At 29.1% G+C, this 19156-nt stretch overlaps 1 protein-coding gene across 1 annotated transcript; it reads right to left on the bottom strand.

The window, feature by feature from the left end:
* Positions 1-2020: 2020 nt before the first annotated feature.
* Positions 2021-3132, bottom strand: LOC108461416 (NDR1/HIN1-like protein 1). Its single transcript, XM_017761261.2, has one exon. The coding sequence runs from the start codon at positions 2855-2857 to the stop codon at positions 2228-2230; it is 630 nt and encodes a 209-aa protein (XP_017616750.1). The 5' UTR covers positions 2858-3132; the 3' UTR covers positions 2021-2227.
* Between the last annotated feature and the right edge of the window lie 16024 nt (positions 3133-19156).

Below are 19156 nucleotides of genomic sequence, written 5' to 3'. Positions count from 1 at the left end.
GAAACGTAATCTAAGATTCAACGAATCTAGTAAGGTGGGATGTTCCAAATCCAAGGAGATGCCAACTCTGCAAAATGATTTTGCATGAACATGAACTCTATCCCATGTGAATTTGTGATTCACCTTAAATATTCTCAAATGAAATTGGTCTTTGATTCCATGATATATATATATATATATATATAGGCATTAATTAAAGAACTGAATTCCGTCATTATCTCAGCTCACACATGCCTAATTACCCGCACAAATGGGCATCACATCACATCACATATCCTACCAACATGCAAACTAGAAACCAGCACCCCCTTTTGGTTTAAACAAGCCACGGGTTGAGTAGTCAACGCAATTTACAGCCCTTTTCTTACATCGAGCTAGTGGAAAGGAATGACTTAAAACACATTTAAACATTTTGCTCATAAATTTAACTATATTTTGAAATTATGATTTATTTAATAAATTATAGGTAAGAAATTGTAGTTTTCTTTATTATCAAACCCTAAAATAATGAAATCACATGGTTATAACAAGTAGCTTTGATGGATTTGACAAATTAACACAAGCAAAATAGGAAAAAAGGTGTGAAAATGTTGTTAAAAGAACAAAAGGTTTATTGCCTACATTGGAATGAGTTGTCAATATATTCACACTATCCCTTCCCATCATTAATATATAAAATATATAAGTGGAGACACTAAAAACGTTATCATGTTGTGTTGGGTGGGATGAAAATTTTGATTAAATTTAAAAGCTTTAGGGATTGATAATCTATTGAGAGTAGGCATTTAAAAAAGTCCCTTTCTAACACGTAAGTGTATATATATGAATTAAATTATTAGGTAGAGAGAGCTTGTGTTGAAAGAAAAGGACCACCACTACAATTCCATGTGACAAAGACCCATTCCATCCCCTCATAGGCTCAAACATATTGCTAACACACAAAATTCTCAAATATTTCAAGTCTTATTGAGTTTAATTACATCTATTCGTACATTAATTGGAACATTTTTATCACTAATTTTTAATTTATTAGTAAATAAATAAATATGGGTGATTATAATTAAGTTAAATTTTTATCAAGTTAAATTGATATAGCTTTATTTTATATTTATATATTAAATATAAAAATAATTATATTTATCTAATATAAAAATAAATTAATGTTTTTATATTTTATAATGTGTTTGATTGAATCAAAATTAAAGTTTCATATATATATTAAAATCATAATTAAAATTTCATATATATAATTACATCAAATTAAAATTTATATATCAAATTATATATTAAATTAAAATTCATGTACAATTTTAAAATTTAAACCGATATTTTTAACCTAAATCAGGTGAATATAATAATTAGTATTAAAATTAAGTTAAATTACGGAGTTAAAAGTAAAGAAATGAAAAGAAAAGAAATAGTATCCATTTAATTCTGATATATGACAAACAACAAATACGACGGCTGTGTTTTAAAGCTTCCCTCCTTTAACTGATGACTAAGGTTAAGTTTAGATAGAAAGTGAGAGATAGTGTAGTATATTTAGTTTATTTTTTATATTATAATATTATTATAATATTTAATTTATCGTTATTATTATTATTTTTATATTAATTATAGGTAAACACATCGTTGATCTAAATCCGCTTAAAATTTAATTATAAACTTTTTCTACAATGAAATAAAATAAATTTCAAAGATAAAAAATAAATTCAAGTTAAAATGTATATGTAGGCACTGAATAATGCGAAATTTATAAAATATATTATTTTTTACTAATGTATGATTAAATAATCATTAATCAAAATATAGACATCAATAATCAAGATATATATTATTAAATATAACTTACATCCTAATTAAGGTTGAAAATATTCCCTTTTTAAAGAAAATCAAAATTTAAAGATCCAAGAAATGAAGAGTAAAGAACAAGTAAAGCAATATTTTAAAAAAAATTATTAATTGCTCAATTATTCATTGAAAAATATTTCTTATTATTGATTTTTTAGAAAATAAAATATTTAATTGTAAATTTTGCTAATTTTTTCCTCCATTTTATTCTAGAGCAAAATGTACAATTTATCCTCCACCTATATATAATAAAAAGAAAAATAAAAATTTAACGGCGTGAAATAACAATCGAGGGAATTTGTCTTAATATCAAGATAAAACAAACGATATACTTAACGGCGTTATCTTTCATCATCTTCTTCCTCAGCTAGCCACCTTACACGCTAACACTGCATCTAGTCACGAACTGGTACTTAATAGCGTTTTCTCCGACTGAAACGCCGTTACTTTTGCTGCCGAAGGTAATAAAAGCCGGGCACCTAACGTAAAGATGATACCTCCCAGAAATAAAAGTCCCAACTTTCCATCTAACCCGTCCATCAATCTTGATCATCAAGAAAACCGACCCAGCACTCTGATCGGATCCTAAACTGGCGGAATATTCCGGTGCGATAGGCACTGAATTCCCATTGACGAAGGGTGACCAAACGTTGATCTCTTTGTGACCCTGGTACGTTGGAGGGATGGCTGTTCGGAGGGTGATTTGTTGATTCTGGTAGGTGGCGTAAACGTCGAGCCGGTCGTAGTAAATGCCGATTCTGTCGTTGGGGTTTCGAGAAGATAGAGTGACTTGGAAATTGGAGGTGAGGAGGTTAGGGGTGGAGGCGTTGAAAGCGTAGACGGTGGTGTCTTGGAGGATGAACCTGGGTTTGCTGGGACGGAGGATGGCCCATATGAGAAGAATTGTTATCAGCACGATTAGAATGAAAATTAGGATGCCGGCGATGATTCGACGGAAGATTTTCCGGCGGTACTTCCCGTGATTGCCGCACTCTTTTACCGACATCGTTGATATAAAGTATATATGAAGTGAGAATTAAGGGGGAGAAAGAAAGATGATGAGAGAAAACAGAGCAAGTTAGCTCTCTGTTTTATGGCTGTGTAATTAAAATAAACCGTGTGGGAACTTGAATGTGCTTGTACATCATATAAAAGAAGAGGAGAGAGAAAATAAATTCGAATTTTCGATAAGAGGAAAAATTACAAACCCGAACATAAACTATTAATGTGATTAAAAATAATAATCAAATGATTGAACTTAATTATACTATAGCACTTAGGAGAGTGGTAAGAGAAAGTGTAAGCTTTTTTTTTAATGTACATGAATTGATAGTGGAAAAGTACAAGTCTAATGAAGACTCATGGATGATACAAAAATTCAATGTGGAAAATTAAAATTCATAATGTTTTGATTTTGATTAAAAGCTTGCCAAATTACTAATTATGCAAGAAACCAATTATATTTATCTACTTTTTGTATGATGGAGAAATTAGTTCATCCAATTGATTTTCATTTGATAAAAGAATAGGTAAAAATAATAATTTATTCTTTTTAATTTTAAAAGCTAGTAATTAAAGATAATTAATTATAACGTTAATTGTACATAATTTTAATTGATATAATAAAAATATAGTCATTGATGTTTATATATTTTATTAATATAGTTTTGATTCTAAAAATTCTACAATTTTAACCTCAATATTTACGCATTTACACAAATATTGTAGGTTAAATTTGTTAAATCATGACCAATTTGATAGAATGTGCAAATTATAAAAGATAAATTTGTTATTATACCAGCTAAATTTATGTAAAATGAAAAATTAACGTTGTGATTAATTATCATTATTTATTTACTTTTGAAATTAATGAGGATTAAATTACTCGATTCTTTTAAAAAACAATTCACTCAATATCGAAATTGAGAGATACTAATAAATATTTTTATACAAATTTGAATTAAAAGAAACATCTTTCTATAATTTCTCTATCATTGTATTTGTATTTATTGATAAACAATAGCTCAGTATTTAAAAAGAAGGATTATAAAATTGGAATCAATTATTTTAAATGTTGTGAAGAGAATATATATGTAGTTGTTTAAAAGGAAAATGTTGTTTCAATGATTTAGTGGTTAAATTTTATGAAGATATTAATAAATAACCCTTAATACAAGAAAAGAGGAATCACTTTTTTATTATAATTAATTACCAAAACCAAAAATAATAAGAAAGGTAAAATATAAAAAGAAAAAGGGTGACTTTATGAATTATAGACCTTTTTCGCTTAAATCAAAACCTAATTTGGACGTATTCAAATATTGATTAAAATCAAATTCATAAATAAATTTAAAATTTAACTTAGAATAAAATGCGTATATAAATAAATAATTAAAAGTGCAGTGGATAGACACGTTTTGATTTTTAGAATCGTAGACCCACTTTATGATGAGAGGGAAGTTTCCAGCTCTACTCCCACCGACTTTATTTGAGGTTCCAGAATATACACTCTACCTTTCACACACCTCACCCTAATCTTTTCAATTTTATTTTATTATTTTTATGGGTTCTAAGTTTTGATTGTTATGGATATTATTATAATATAAGAGAACGTGAGTTAAAGTGTGCTAAAATACATTAATCTTTTATTTATGAAATGATTATAAGTAATTCTAAGAATGATTAAAAAAAATCTAAGCCAAACGTGATGGATAGGGGAATTAAGGAATCAATGAATTAAAAGGACATTACATTACATATATGTATTGGTCGAATAATTATAATTATTCAAATAATTTTAATCATTATAAAATATTATTATATTGATAATTGAAATATGTTTGAGCAACGTTCATATATGTATTGGTTCGCTACTGAAGAGAAGATGTATTAAATTCAATACAGATGAAGTGTTGCCTTCATATAGATAAGGAGCTTCTATTGGAGAAATGTTGAGAGATACTCATGTAAATTGGTTGTGTGACTTTTCATTATAGATAGGCAAGGACACAATTTTTAATGTTGAAGTAAGAGTTGTGTTACAAGATCTTCAAATAGCATGGGAAAATGGATACAAAAACTTGAGCTGGTACAACAGCCAATAGCAAATTGGGGGCTTACGCTTAGTACATATTTTGCTCAAGCGAGAATGAAAAGTAAGATTTCATCATATTCCGAGATCTCAAAATAAGGTTGTCGATCATATGAGCAAAATAGCTTCAAATGAATTAGATAACGTATAATTATTTGGGGAGCCTCCAAATTTAGTATAAAATATGTTGATAGCTAAGCGTAATACTGTTTCTCTACGTCATTAGTACTTTAAGACTGTAATCGCTTTCAAAGTCAAAATTTTAACAACTCAATAATAACATTAAGCTAAAGTTTGGTTGAATAAAATTAAATTAGAAAAATATGATTTTTTAAAGATTATCACAAAAGAGAAAAAGAAAAATCAAGTTGGAATGTCAAAGTTCACACTTTACCTTCGCCTTTCTCTTTTCCATGAATGCTAATGTTTTAAAAGTGTATTGCCTTTATGAAAATCCGAATTTTGTTTCAGTATATTTATTTAGTTGTGCTACACTTTATCTTTTGCTTGGGACAATGTAATACTACATTCTAATTTTTATTTTCTTGAAACAATAATATTTTAGTGTTACGTATTGAAGATTTTCATAAATAATAAGAATACAATAACATTATATATTATAAATGCTAATTAAGATACTAGGAATTAATGTACAAATATCATATTCGTAGAAGGATTTTAAAAGAGGAGAAAGACAAATTTATGTATAATTTTTGAGGAAATCATTGAAAATTGTATTAAAATCATGTTATCATCAGATCATCCTGATAATGACCTCCAATCAATTAAGAAATAACTGTCAAGAGGTCCATTGTATCAACTATGCACTAAAGGTTAAGTTTCAAATGACCTATCATGTTCCTCGTCATTTCGAATTTCAATTTTGTAAACACCATTATTGCACTCTAATATAATAAGCCTCTTCAAGAATGATTCTTAATAGATCTAATAATACCCTTACTTTGACAAATTTCATATATATGTCATAACATGATTAGAAATTAAAAATTAAAACCATCATCACTTTTACAGAAAATAGTGTGTAAAGAGCAAAAATCATGATAATATAAATTGAAATTAAAAATAAAATAGAAATAACATAACATTATTGAAGAAATTACGATTAGCAATCAACTTAAAGGTGAATGTTGTCCCCAACAAAACAAATATTTAATTTGAAAAAATTGAGCGAATGTATAAAAAAAGTTGGAATTAATTTGAAATTAAAAACTAGAAACTACCTTAAGTAAGTAAATTACTAAAAATCTTATAGAAAAATTAAGGGTAAATTACACCAACAGTCACCAAACTTTGAGGTAACTGACAAAGCAGTCACCTAGGTTTCATTTCAGTCACTTAACTTTTAAAAAGTGACAAAACGGTCCTTTTTGCTGTTTTTCGTCACAGTAAAGTGACGTGGCAGTTGACGGAGTCCTTGCTGTCAACCTTAAGTCTAGTTCACCGGTTACTAACACTTTAATAATAGTACCAGCACCATTTTAGGGTTTGAGAAAAAGAAAAAGAAGAAAAAGAAAAGGAGGAAGAAAAGAAGAAGAAGAAAGAGAAGAGGAAAAATGGATATGCCTGAAGTGATTCCGGTGTGCTATTGTGGAAACCCAGCCAAATTAAACACGTCTTGGTCCAATGACAACCCAGGTAGGAGGTTTTTTAGGTGGAAGAAATTCGGCAATGCATTTCGAAAACCATGTTGGTTAAGAAATTCGGCAGTGCATTTCGAAAACCATGTTGGTTTTTCAGCTGGTTTGATCCACCATTGATGCCCCATTTAAGAGTTGTGTTGTTGGGTCTGCTGAAAAAAGTGAAGGCATTAGAGGATGCAAGGAAGAGGAAGAGAAGAACCTGGTTTTGGTGCTTGTAATTGTTGTTGTTTTGCTTTTTTCAAAACTTTAAAAATCATTTTATGTTAATTGAAAACCAGCTTATGTTTTGTAATTTTGTTGCTGGTAAATTGTTGCTTATGTTGGTATAGATGGCTACTGTTATACATGGCTAACCATCTCATGTTGTTTACAAACACTTGAATGAAATGGAAAATTTTTGTTGATTACAAATTGTGTTGGAATATTTTTGTTGCTTAACATGTGTTAAAAATGGTTGCTGGTATACATAGTAACCATCTCACGTTGTTGTTTACAAATTGCTTAACACTTGGTATACATGGCTGCTGGTTAGAAAAGATAACAATTGATATACAAATTGCTTAATAGATGATATACAAATTGCTTAACAGTTGGATAACAAATAGCATGGATAAATTGCTCATATATTAAGGCCAAAATGCCAAACTGTTTACAAAAGGAATAAGGGGCAAAATATTGCTAAATTTTCCTACAATTCATTACAATTGGACAAATATGAATTATAGGGAAATTTACAAAAAAATTCAGTGACTATGCCTAAGTTTATCAACAGTAGCAATCATAGGCAAATTTCCCAAAAAATTATCTGCCTAAGTTAATAATCAGTAGCAGACAAAATTACACAGTTTTAAAAGGTTAACAAAATGCAATCTGTTCACATCATCATCAATGGTCTGTCATGGATGACTATTAAGTAGAAGGCATCCATCTAACAGTGGTTGTGGTTGATTTTCTCTTTAATGGGAGCTTTTGTCTTAGGGCAGCTTCTTGATGAGTTAGGACAGTAGGTATCTGAGTTGGGGCAGTAGGTAACTGACTTGGGGCACCTTGTTGAGTTGGGGTACCCTCTTGCTGACTTAGGGTAGCCTGTTGCTAGGTTCAAACACCAACTTGATGTCTTTTAACCTACAAGAATAAAAGAAATGTGAAAAACAAACAAATTCATAGATAGAAGTATACTATAATTTAAGGCAAATTACTTACCGGAATGTTTTGGCCAACTTCCCCTTTGCAACTCCTCTTATTGTGGCCTATTATTTTGCATTTACTGCACCTCATCTCCACCCCTCTCTTGCTCAACCTTTCTGTTGTTTGTGGTTCATTAGGTTCTTTCCTTCTCACTTTAGTAGGTCTGCCAGGTGGCCTTCTTAGTGGAGGAGGTAGTATTGGTAGCATGTTTGACAAAGGGGTCCATTGTTTAAGACCCCTTACTGAACTTACAAAGTTGGAGTAAATTTGAAGCTGAGTTTGTTTAGTGTACCAGGTTTGTACATAGGTCTCTGGGAACTCATTTTTTACATGAATGACAGCTAATGCATAAATGCAAAGGATGCCAGTGAGATCCCAATTCCTGCAGGAGCAGGAATTCTGAACTAAGTCCACCACATGCTGGCTGCCTAGACCACATTCAACCTGATACTTGTCCCCACCAGCATGTAATGGAACACACCTAAAAAATAGTGAGCATGCTTGGTTAAAACATACAATGACACACACACCCCTAAAAAATAAGTCACTACATGCATATTATAAAAAAACTCATTGTATGCATATTAAAAAATAGGCAACACACCAACAATCATTGCATGCATATTGAAAATAGACAACAGCTTTCCAACAATCATTGCATACATATTAAAAAAAGTCAATAGCTTTCCAACAATCAGTGCATGTGATCAACAACATTAAATCAGAATATAGGTATTAGAATGAATCTTTACCTTAATGAATCTTTTATATTTACATCCAGCTTTTTCTTGATCTTTGGACACAAAATTCCTTTCCATTTGTCAGCTTCTTTTTTCTTCTTGACAATAAGTAACATAATCTTGGTCCTTATTGTTTCCATCATGGTCAAAATAGGTTTACCTCTTGCTTCTAGTATCATCTGTCCATAAACCACATAAATGATTAGTGAATTGCTAATGATCAGTAAAAAACATAAAACATAGGGATTTACCTTGTTAAATGATTCAGATAGATTATTCACCCACATGTCAGAATGGCTCCTAATTGAGAAGTGAGACCTTGACCAGTGAGTAGGGTTCTTCTTCTTCAACCAGTCATAAGCATGCTGATTGGTTTTTCTCAGTTCATCCATGGCATCATCGAACTCCCTTGTAGTACTTGCTTTGGCAGCTTTCCAAAGCAAATCTTTCAACTCCTTTGTTCGGAAACCAATATTCTTGAAATTGGAATGTAGGTGTCTAACACAGTGTCTTGTTTCTGCATTAGGAAACAACATACATATTGCTTCCAAAAGTCCCTACAATTAGGAAAAAAATAGTTTAATTCTTTGACAAACCCTAAATAGAAACAACATAAAAATATATATAAATAGAGTTTTACCTTTTGTTTGTCAGACATGAAAGTTATCTGGTACGAGCTCACAATTTCTAAGTTTATTGCAAGCAACTCCAAGAACCAAAGCCATGATGCTTGGTTTTCACTTTTGAAAGTAGCATATGCAAGTGGATAGATGCCATTATTTGCATCTATCCCAATAGCTACAAGCAAGTAGCCACCATAGTAGCCCTTTAAGAAACATCTATCTAAACCTACTATCCTCCTACAACCAGCCCTATAGCCATCTTTGTATGCCTGCAAATAGACATACATCCTTTGAACAATCTGTTATCCAAATAACAGATTGTTGTTGTTCCCTCATTTTGGGTCCTAACCTCCAACAAGTACTCATAAATCTTCTCATTTTGAGCCTTATGAGCTCCTTCAATTAATTTCAATGCCCTAATTTTATCCTTCTTACATTTGGTTAGTGAGACCAAGCAACAAAAATCTCTTTTGACATCTTGCTATAGTAATTTTAGAGAATAATCAAGATCAACAATGAATTTTTCTTTATTCAGTTCACTTATCCAAACTGAGGTTACATTCCTATTTTAATAGACTTTAGAACAAGTATGGTTAGGGTTTGAACTCCTAATTTGCTAAGTCTGGTCAGTAGGGTCATTAGGGTTTAGCCTAGAAGCCCATATGAACTAAGAACATTTTTCATTGCAGACTGCCTTTAACCTTCTTAAATCATTTTTTGGAAACTTAATAAAATAACTATTTAACCTACCATACTGCTTGTCAGCTTCTTTTAGACTATCTTTAGACTTAAATAACATTCCAACCTTAAGTCTAGGATTACTCATGTCATTTTCTAAGTTAAACTCAGGCCAATTTTGGCCATCTGAGTTAGATTTATGTGCACTATCTAACCTTACAAAATCATCACTATCACACAGTTCATCTACTTCTATACCATCCATGTCTAAATCATCTAAACTAACTCTTTCAGATGCATCACTATCACTACCAGACACATCACTACCAGGCACATCATTACCAGACATGTTTTCTTCATTCTCATTAAAATTTTCATCAATTAAACCTGCCAAACAAAGTACTCATCAATAAAGGCAAACAATATAGGCAAACACTTTAACAATTTTATGTCAGACAATAACCAATACAAAATGCCCAATAATTTAATACAAACACTTCTGTCATGCACATGGCAGACAACAACCAATATAAAAAATAATTTAATAATGGCAGACAACAAACACAACCATTTTTGTCATGCACATGGCAGGCAATAACAGGCAATAACCAGTTTGATAATGGTAGATATACACAATAAACATCATGGCAGATATACACAATAAACATGATCAGTTTGATAATGCATTCATACAATGGTAGATATACACAATACACATCAGTTTGATAATGTATTCATACAATGGCAGATATACACAATACACATCAATTTGATAATGGCATTCATACAATGGCAGAAACAAACAGTAAACATCATGCACATGGCATACAAAACAAAATCGAAATAACCCTAAATTGAAATCCAGATCGAAATCAAAATCAAATTCTAAATCTAAATCGAGATCAAAATTGGAATCAAAATCAAAATCAGTTAGTGTTTTAAAATTGTAATCAAAATCGAAATCTAAATCTAAATCAGAATCAAAATTAAAATTGAAATTGAAATAACCCTAAATCGAAATAACAGCATTGAAATCCAAAAAAATTAAAACTAAATGCAACAACTTACCCGTTAAAGTGGATGTAACATCATTGGTAGCTTCTTTTCTATTACCCATTGTCGCTGGCAATAAAAAAATTGAATGGTTTCTGGTTCGTCTTCTTTTCTCCTCAAACAAAACAGATAATTGTTAACCCTAAACCTTATACCCTGTTAATGGATTGTTGAACGAATTTCTAGCCCTAAACCCTCCTTAATCGATTCCCAATTCAGTTTAAACCTTCAAAAATCCTAAATCGGGATCGGAATTTTCCAAATTGATTTTCCTTTTTCTCTCCCCCAAATCCCCTTCCTTAATCTGTTTCTAACCCTAAAACATTACCCTTACCCATTTTTTCCTTAAACTAGCCCCAATCAACCGTTTCGCCAACATGGCAAGTTAACTTGCCACATCTGCTGGTTAACTTGCCACGTCAGCAATCCCGTTAAAACACTAACGACAATCGTTAACTGGTGACTATTTTGTCACTTTTTAATAACGTTGGTGACCATTTTGTTATTTTTTGAAAGTTAAGTGACTGAAAGGAAACCTAGGTGACTGTTTTGTCAGTTACACCAAAGTTGGGTGACTGTTGGTGTAATTTACCCAAAAATTAATCTGCCCATAATTTTCATCTTTTATTTAATTAAACATTACCTAACCACTTTATCTCTGCAAATTTGACAACAAAATACATGCTATTAATAGTAATATTTTATCTAATTATATCTGGCTTTTTTTTAGACAGTATTTAGAATTATTTATAGTCTTTTCTCAACTCATAAATAAGATAATAATGCGTTTTAGTGCACTTAAACCTAAGTTCTCTTACATGGACAACAATTTTCATATCAATCGAACTAAGACTGAATCTAATTACTAATAATTTAAATTATGGAAAATTATGTCTCAATAAAAATACATATCTTCAAGCCCCCTAAGGCATGCATGTTAGTGTTTGTACCTGTGATCAAACAAATTTTAATTATTTTTTTAAATATCATAAAATTATACAAACCATGAAAATAAAATTTCATATTAATAATTTTAAATTGACTTGATTAGTATGTTTTGGTTGAAAGGAATAAACATTTTGTAGTCCACAAACACAATTATACCATTCCCTTATGGCACCTACACTACTTATCATCAAAAAAATCATAATTTGATCATAATTAATATTTTAATATCTCTAACAACTTAAGACACAGTTAATTAGAATGAAAATTTTTCCTTCTTGGAAAAGAAATAATGATTTGATGGGTGGCTCATCCCCACCAGCAAATCTTAAATTCTAAAGTACCTAATATTTATTTTTATTTTAGATTTTTTTATTAAAAAAAAAAAGCCAAGATTTTCATGCCCTTCATGATGTCTTAGCAAGAAAGAGTTTGTAATCTATTTCTAAAGCTAAATTATTATTATATTTTTCTTTACATGACATTTCACCGACCAAAGTAAGCTAATTGAAAGTGATTAATTACTTTTTTTATTATGGTTTACGTCACTACCTCTCAAACCATATTCATTTCTTTTAATTTTGTCACTAATTTTTTTATATTGGTATTTAAATTATTTTGTGATTTTTATTTTTATTCTAGAAAATTAATCATGTTTATAAAATAGATAATACATTCAATCGATGAGAATACATCACATATCTATTTTTTTCCTTTTTCATGTCATCGATGAAGTGTTCATATATTAATGGCATGATTATTGGCTGAAATTGGTTAGTGTTAATTGAAATTTTATTATTTTAATATATATTTTAAAATTTAGAATTTTAGAATTTGTATATTTTTATTTTATATAATTTATACATTATTAGATTACGGCATATGATGGGGTGAAATGTAAAATTCTGTAACAAATATATTTATAAAAATTTTAGATAAATAATGAATGAATTTTTAGTTGTATGGTAAAGTATAAATGCTAAAATTATAGAGGTTTGATTCAAATATTGTTATATGTGTACATTTTTTATATAAAATTATAAAATGATAAAAAACACTCTCAACATCATAAAACTTATTTTGTAAAATAATGATATTTTCATCCTTATCTAACTGAATTGATGTCCGATTAACTCATGAATTCAATTCAATAAAATACTTAATAATATATATACTTTGATCCTTTTAAATTTAACAAACCTCCACATCTTCTATTATTTTTATTATATATATATATATTAAATATTTATATGTTTTTTGAATTTTGAGGCTTTCTTAATGAATGACGCATCATCAATTGCCATGCATAAGGGAACACCACATGGTATGTTCTCATTAGTTAAATGTGTCACGTTTTTTTAACACTATTATTTTTTTAGACCAAAAACTATAATCAAGTGATAGAAAGTTTAAATACTAAAATGAGAAAATATGTATAATTTTCGGGCTAAATCGTGACATAAGCGTTTTATTGTTTTTATGTTACAAGTATAATCCCAAATAATAGATTTACAAAAAATTACAAAGTACCAACAGAATAAAAGTCAAAATATATCTAAATCTAGATAACAAAATTAAATCAAAATAAAATCTAAATTAAGAATTACTATAATTTAGGAGCAATGGAACTTAACCTCTCAAAATTTACAAAATATCAAAGTCTTCATTTAGGGTAGTCGGCCAGCCAAATAGTTGTAACTAAATGAATGGAAGTCAAAAAATCAATGTTGCTTAGAAAATCTTTCACATTTGAACCTACCATGTGAAGAAAATCCAATTAAACTTGGGTCTCCAAGTTCATATTTATTGAACCCTTTTTACTATTTCTAAGGGAAATTATATATAAATTTGTCTTCAAAGTGGTGAATAATGTGAAACCATAAAATGGAGTCGTATGTATGAATTTTCAATTAATATTAATATTAAATTAAATGCTAAATCAAACCCAAACCCTTACCTTTTAGTAAACCAAAGTAATTAACAAATACAAAATACCAAATAATTAGAAAGCAACGAAAAAGCATCTTCCCATGGAACACGAAATGAAAAGCAAGGGAAGCACTACATGATTAAAATTATTGAAAATGTAAGTACCACTTAGAAAAAGTAGAAAGGTGAAAGTGTTTTCTTAGGCAGACTTGTCAATGCTTGAAATCATGATATCTTAACAACCTCCAATATATATATTTATATCCCAACTTATCTTTACACATGTATATATTTTGTAATTTCAATTTCATCAAGTTGTTCCCATCTATCAACGTTGACCTATTTAGTATTAATTCAATTATCAACAATAGAATAGACGTAAATATACGATACTTTTTTCAAATAAGTATATTAGTTAAATATTTAAGAGGTTAAAATAGTACTGTAAGAATTTAGTAAAAATTGAAAGTATTTCTCGGACTCCTTTATTAGAAAGATTGATTCATATTAATCCTCTATTATTAGATACTTTCATATAGATACTTTAATATGAATAAAAGCATGTGAAATCCTTTTTAATATGAAAGGTTAGAAAGGGTTCTTAGAAACACTAAAAGGTCTACAAAGATTGAAATAAAAAATAAATAAATAAACAATTTATAGGAAATTGAGTGGTAGAAGCAAAGGGTATATCCCCCTTTTAAGAGGATGACAATTTGTGGTGGATTCAATGTACAATAGTTTATAGGGGGTAGCAGGATCCCCCAATGTCAGCTTTTGGGCACTGACATTTAAGCTGATTCTCATCTTCACGTTTGTTTCTGCAAAGTCCCCACCATAAATCTTCTTTGAACCTCTAAAACCCCATTTCTCCTTTGATTTTTGAAGTATATATATCTCAAACTTTTATCCTAATTGAATTCAATTTTGAGGGTTCATTTCACAAATTCACGTTATAGATTTGACTGGCAGGAATTACTGGTCGGATTATTAATTATTTATAGGATGATAATATTAACATTTGAACTATGAATATATAATAGGACTTCAATCACTACTAGCTTAAAAGGGAGTATTAGCTTTTTATTTTTTATCAATTTAAAAGTTAATAATGAGTGAACTTTATCTATTCAGAGAAAAGGAACAAACATTTGTTCCATCAAGTTTAGTATAAAAGGTTTTGCAATTCGAGAATAATACTTTTATATGAGTCTATTGTTTTGATGTAATCATTTAATTTTTTTAAAATTTAACAAATTTAAAATTTATATACAATGTATTAAATGCAAAAGAACTTTTTATTTATAAACATTCATTAATTTATTATTTTATATATATATATATATATGTTCCTGTTACAATTTCATAGCGCGTAGTAGACTTGAAATTAGAGCGTTAAATTTCAAGGAAATTAATTGCTTGGCTAATAAAGAAGGAAGAACGGTTCCAAGTCTTCGATTGACAGAGAAATTTGTTGCCACAAAACTCCAAACTGGAAAAAGAATAGCGAAAATGATGGAAAATGAAAGGAAGAGATTTTACAACCAATCTTATCAACCCACATACATCGATTGAATTAGGAATCAATTATAATATCGATTTAAAATAAGGAACTGGACTAATTGAACTAATTGAATTGATTTTCTCTATTTTAATAGTCTATTCAATTGAACCGATCAGATCAAGTAAATAAGAAATTAACGATATAACTGATTCGATCGTAAGTTTAATTCTAAAATCTTAACAGAGACACGCATATATAATATTATAAATTAATTATTTTTCCATCTAAACTCTAAAGTAAAGAAATTAATCATACAATAAATTAAGCTTTAAATCAATTAATATTATTATTATTGCAATAATTAAAATACGTAAACTCAAGTATATTTAAGTACATATTTTTTCTGATTTAATTTAAGAATTTAACATATAGTAGTACGGATTGTTGAAAAATGAAATTAAGCAAAGTGGAAAGGCATGAGCTTGAGTGAAAATGGAGATAACAAGTATTAAATAATGTTCACGTTGAGGATTGCTATTTCCTAAGAGGGGGTTTGTTCATCGAAGATATGTATTGATACGAAGCAATACTGTAAAGAGTGTTTTGATAGATCCTATAATTTTGAATGTAACATAATTTATACAGGATAAACATCATACAACATAAAAAAAAAAGGTTTAATTTCTTTATAATCTTCAGATTTTGGTTTTTTTTACTTTTTTATTTTAGGAATTTAATTCATCTATTTGTTTAATCTAAAATTAAGGTTTACTTAATAGTATCAATTGATAAAGCATATTCAAATTTAACGACGTTAACAATTGAATTCGAATTTTAATAATTAGATTATATATAATTAAGGGGTAGGTATCTTCAACATTGTTTTTAGAAATAGGCTAGACCGACTGGATCAATAATCATTTGAGGTATTGATCAAAAATAAAGAGTTAGATCAATTGATCTACAAGCCGATTGAATTGGTTTGATCTATTTTTTAAAAGAACATTATAATTTTTTAATAATTAATTCAATTGAACCAGATAAATCGATTGAATTGGTCAGATGGGTTGAACTGATTCAACCATCAATCTGATCTTGAAAAGTTTCGTGTTCAAAGATCAAACTCAAGATTTGATATTGTTGCTACCTCAAGTTGCTTATCTGCTGAAATGCAAAACTATAATAGAAGTTCCAAATTGCAGTGACCACTACGGACTAGCACTGTGAAAAATTGTGCAAACAAAGCAAAAGTAGCACAGAGGTTTGTTTATGTAGTTCGGTTTCCTTAAGTCTATGGAGCCTAGCTTAGTGAGTAATTTCATTATCTTAATCATGAATGGAACAAGTGGTTCACACTCTATCACTCTCCAAGTATAGAGATATCATCTTTGTACTTAAATATTAGAACACTTACCTCCAAATCCTCCCTCTAAGAACTAGGGCAGTAAACACTTAAAAATGTTTACACTCTCTCGCAAAACAATTCATTAATGAATAGATTAGAATGCATTGAATAAACTCTCATACAAAACCTATACCAACCTTAAAGCAAGTATTCTATTTGGCTTGCTACCATAGAATCTATGTGAATACAAATATAACTCCTTGAAAATAGCTATTACAATCTCAAAAATCTTATTTCTAAAGCAACTACATAATCTTCATCGATCCTCCATGTTTAGGTAACTAATTTAGTTATTGCATATTCATGATATACTACATTATACAACAAAATTAGAGAAAATAACAAAATAAATAAACCCTATTTTAAACAATAAAATGACTTTCAGTATTGAACTTAACTAAATTAAATCTAGACAAATAATTTCTTTTATAGATTTTTTAGAATTCAACTCAACCCATTTATAAATAAGGATTATTTCACTTATAATTCTTTTTACTATAATGTAAAAGTTATTAAATGGTTAATAAATTTTGTGCGTTTACGTTATATAAATTATGTGTAGGTTTTATAAATTATTTTTTCAATTTAAATTGTCATGTGTAATGTTATCCAATTTTAATAATATTTTAATTGATTTTACGTAACATTAAATTTAAATTAATTAAATATAGTCCAATTATTATTAATGAAATACTCCTAAATAAGATGAGGTTTTGAAGGTCGAGGTCAAGCCATCAAAAATGAGAAAATTTTCACATGGTGCCACTACCGAATTCGAGAAAACTACACATTAATTTGTGGACACCATGCCAATTACTTGGATTTTGTGCTCAAAAACCAAAGACAAAAGTTCCACAATTTATGTGAGGAAGCTGTGTGTACATGTGTTTTAGTAGAATACGATGAATTAATCTGTTAATTAATTTCTTGGGCAAATTTTATGGTCAAATGGAACGTTTTCATGTGTCATATGCTACAACAATATTTGGGCCCCTCCCACGACTTCATATTCAATGCCTATTCAACCGCAAGCAAGAATCCAACACTATTACTGTTATTACAACGAAGTTACGTCTATGAGGGAGACAAGGCCGTTGGAAATTTAATTTGTTAGGGTAAATTATACTAAGGGCATTCAATTATTAGTAATTCTACATTTTTTGCATTTAATTTTAAAAAGTTATAATTGGTCATTAAACTATTAGTAAATTTATAAGTTTAACGTTATAGTCACTCAATCTTTGTATCATTACTCCCTAACTCGATAATCTAAATAGTATTAACAACTCAAACCCTAAACCTTAGCAAAGTCAACAATCAATCTTATTCCTCACTTTTAACCCAACAATCTTAAGAATCATTCATTCTTAATCCCCTCACCATTTCTCGTTTGCTCAAAACCACAATCCAAGAAAATCCACAAGCTAGCTATTCTCACACCCTTACCTCGAACCAGCAACCAAATATCACCACAACCCCAATCAAAGCTAACAAAAATAACAAAAAACAAAACAAATAAAAAAAAAGGGAAAAAAAGTATCTTGTTTCAGAGAGCCCTAAACAAGATTTACAAAGGCAAAGGAATTGAATAAAATAAGATAAAAGAGTATCAAAATATAAATAAAAAAAAAGAGACTCAAACATGTAAGATTTAGTCAACAGTAAATCGAAGAGTTTCAAGTGGTGGCGGCACAATCTAGAAGGTCAAGGAGAAAGTCTTGGTAAGAAGAGCAACATATTGGAGTCAGATAGTCATCCAATGACAATGGGCAAAGATCAGGGAGCTTCTTTTGTTAAGGCTTCAAGTTTAAATTAATAGACTTTCATGCTATTTTAAGAAAAACTAAACCATAAGTTAAAAGAGAGGAAGTTGGAAACTGAAGATTTTACTAAAATACAATTGTAAAGGAGGTTTCTAAAATTTTAAAACTTCCAAATAACTTAAATTTATTGATTAATTTGTAACTTATTTTAAATTAAATGACCAAAACATAAATTCGTTAATAATTGTGACAACTTCGAGTGTAACTTATGGTATGAGAAAGCTTTTGATAATCTGTTAAAATCCATTTCTTTTGACAGATAATTACGTGGTTTTTTACGAGTTTTTTTTTTAAGATAAAATTAATCAATTGGATTGGATTGGGATATTTTATATTAGGTATTTAATTTGATATTTAGATTAAATTAATTAAGTAAATGAATTGGGTTGGGAGTTGTCAAACAGCTGAATAGTCTACCTGAACTTGAGAAGGACTTTTACACAATAATAAAAAATATTTTTAATTTTAAATTTAATTATAAAAATATATAAATTAAAACTTAAAAATTAAAAATATATTTTTATTATTTTATTATTTTCTAAATAGTGAAATAAATGTTTTAGGTGAGTTAGACCAACCCAAAAACAAGTTTGGGTTTGAAACTTTTTGTGGAACCGAGCATCAACCGATCTAGCCCATACACACTTCTAAACTGGATTGGACTG

The sequence above is a fragment of the Gossypium arboreum genome, chromosome 2 (genome assembly GCF_025698485.1).
Source record: "Gossypium arboreum isolate Shixiya-1 chromosome 2, ASM2569848v2, whole genome shotgun sequence".
Lineage (NCBI taxonomy): Eukaryota > Viridiplantae > Streptophyta > Magnoliopsida > Malvales > Malvaceae > Gossypium > Gossypium arboreum.
The sequence above is the reverse complement of the archived record's forward strand: the minus strand, read 5'-3'. Positions and strand labels throughout refer to the sequence as shown.

Bases quoted from the DNA above. Each gene is read 5' to 3' on its own strand.
- LOC108461416 (XM_017761261.2), bottom strand. From the start codon at position 2,857: ATGTCGGTAAAAGAGTGCGGCAATCACGGGAAGTACCGCCGGAAAATC.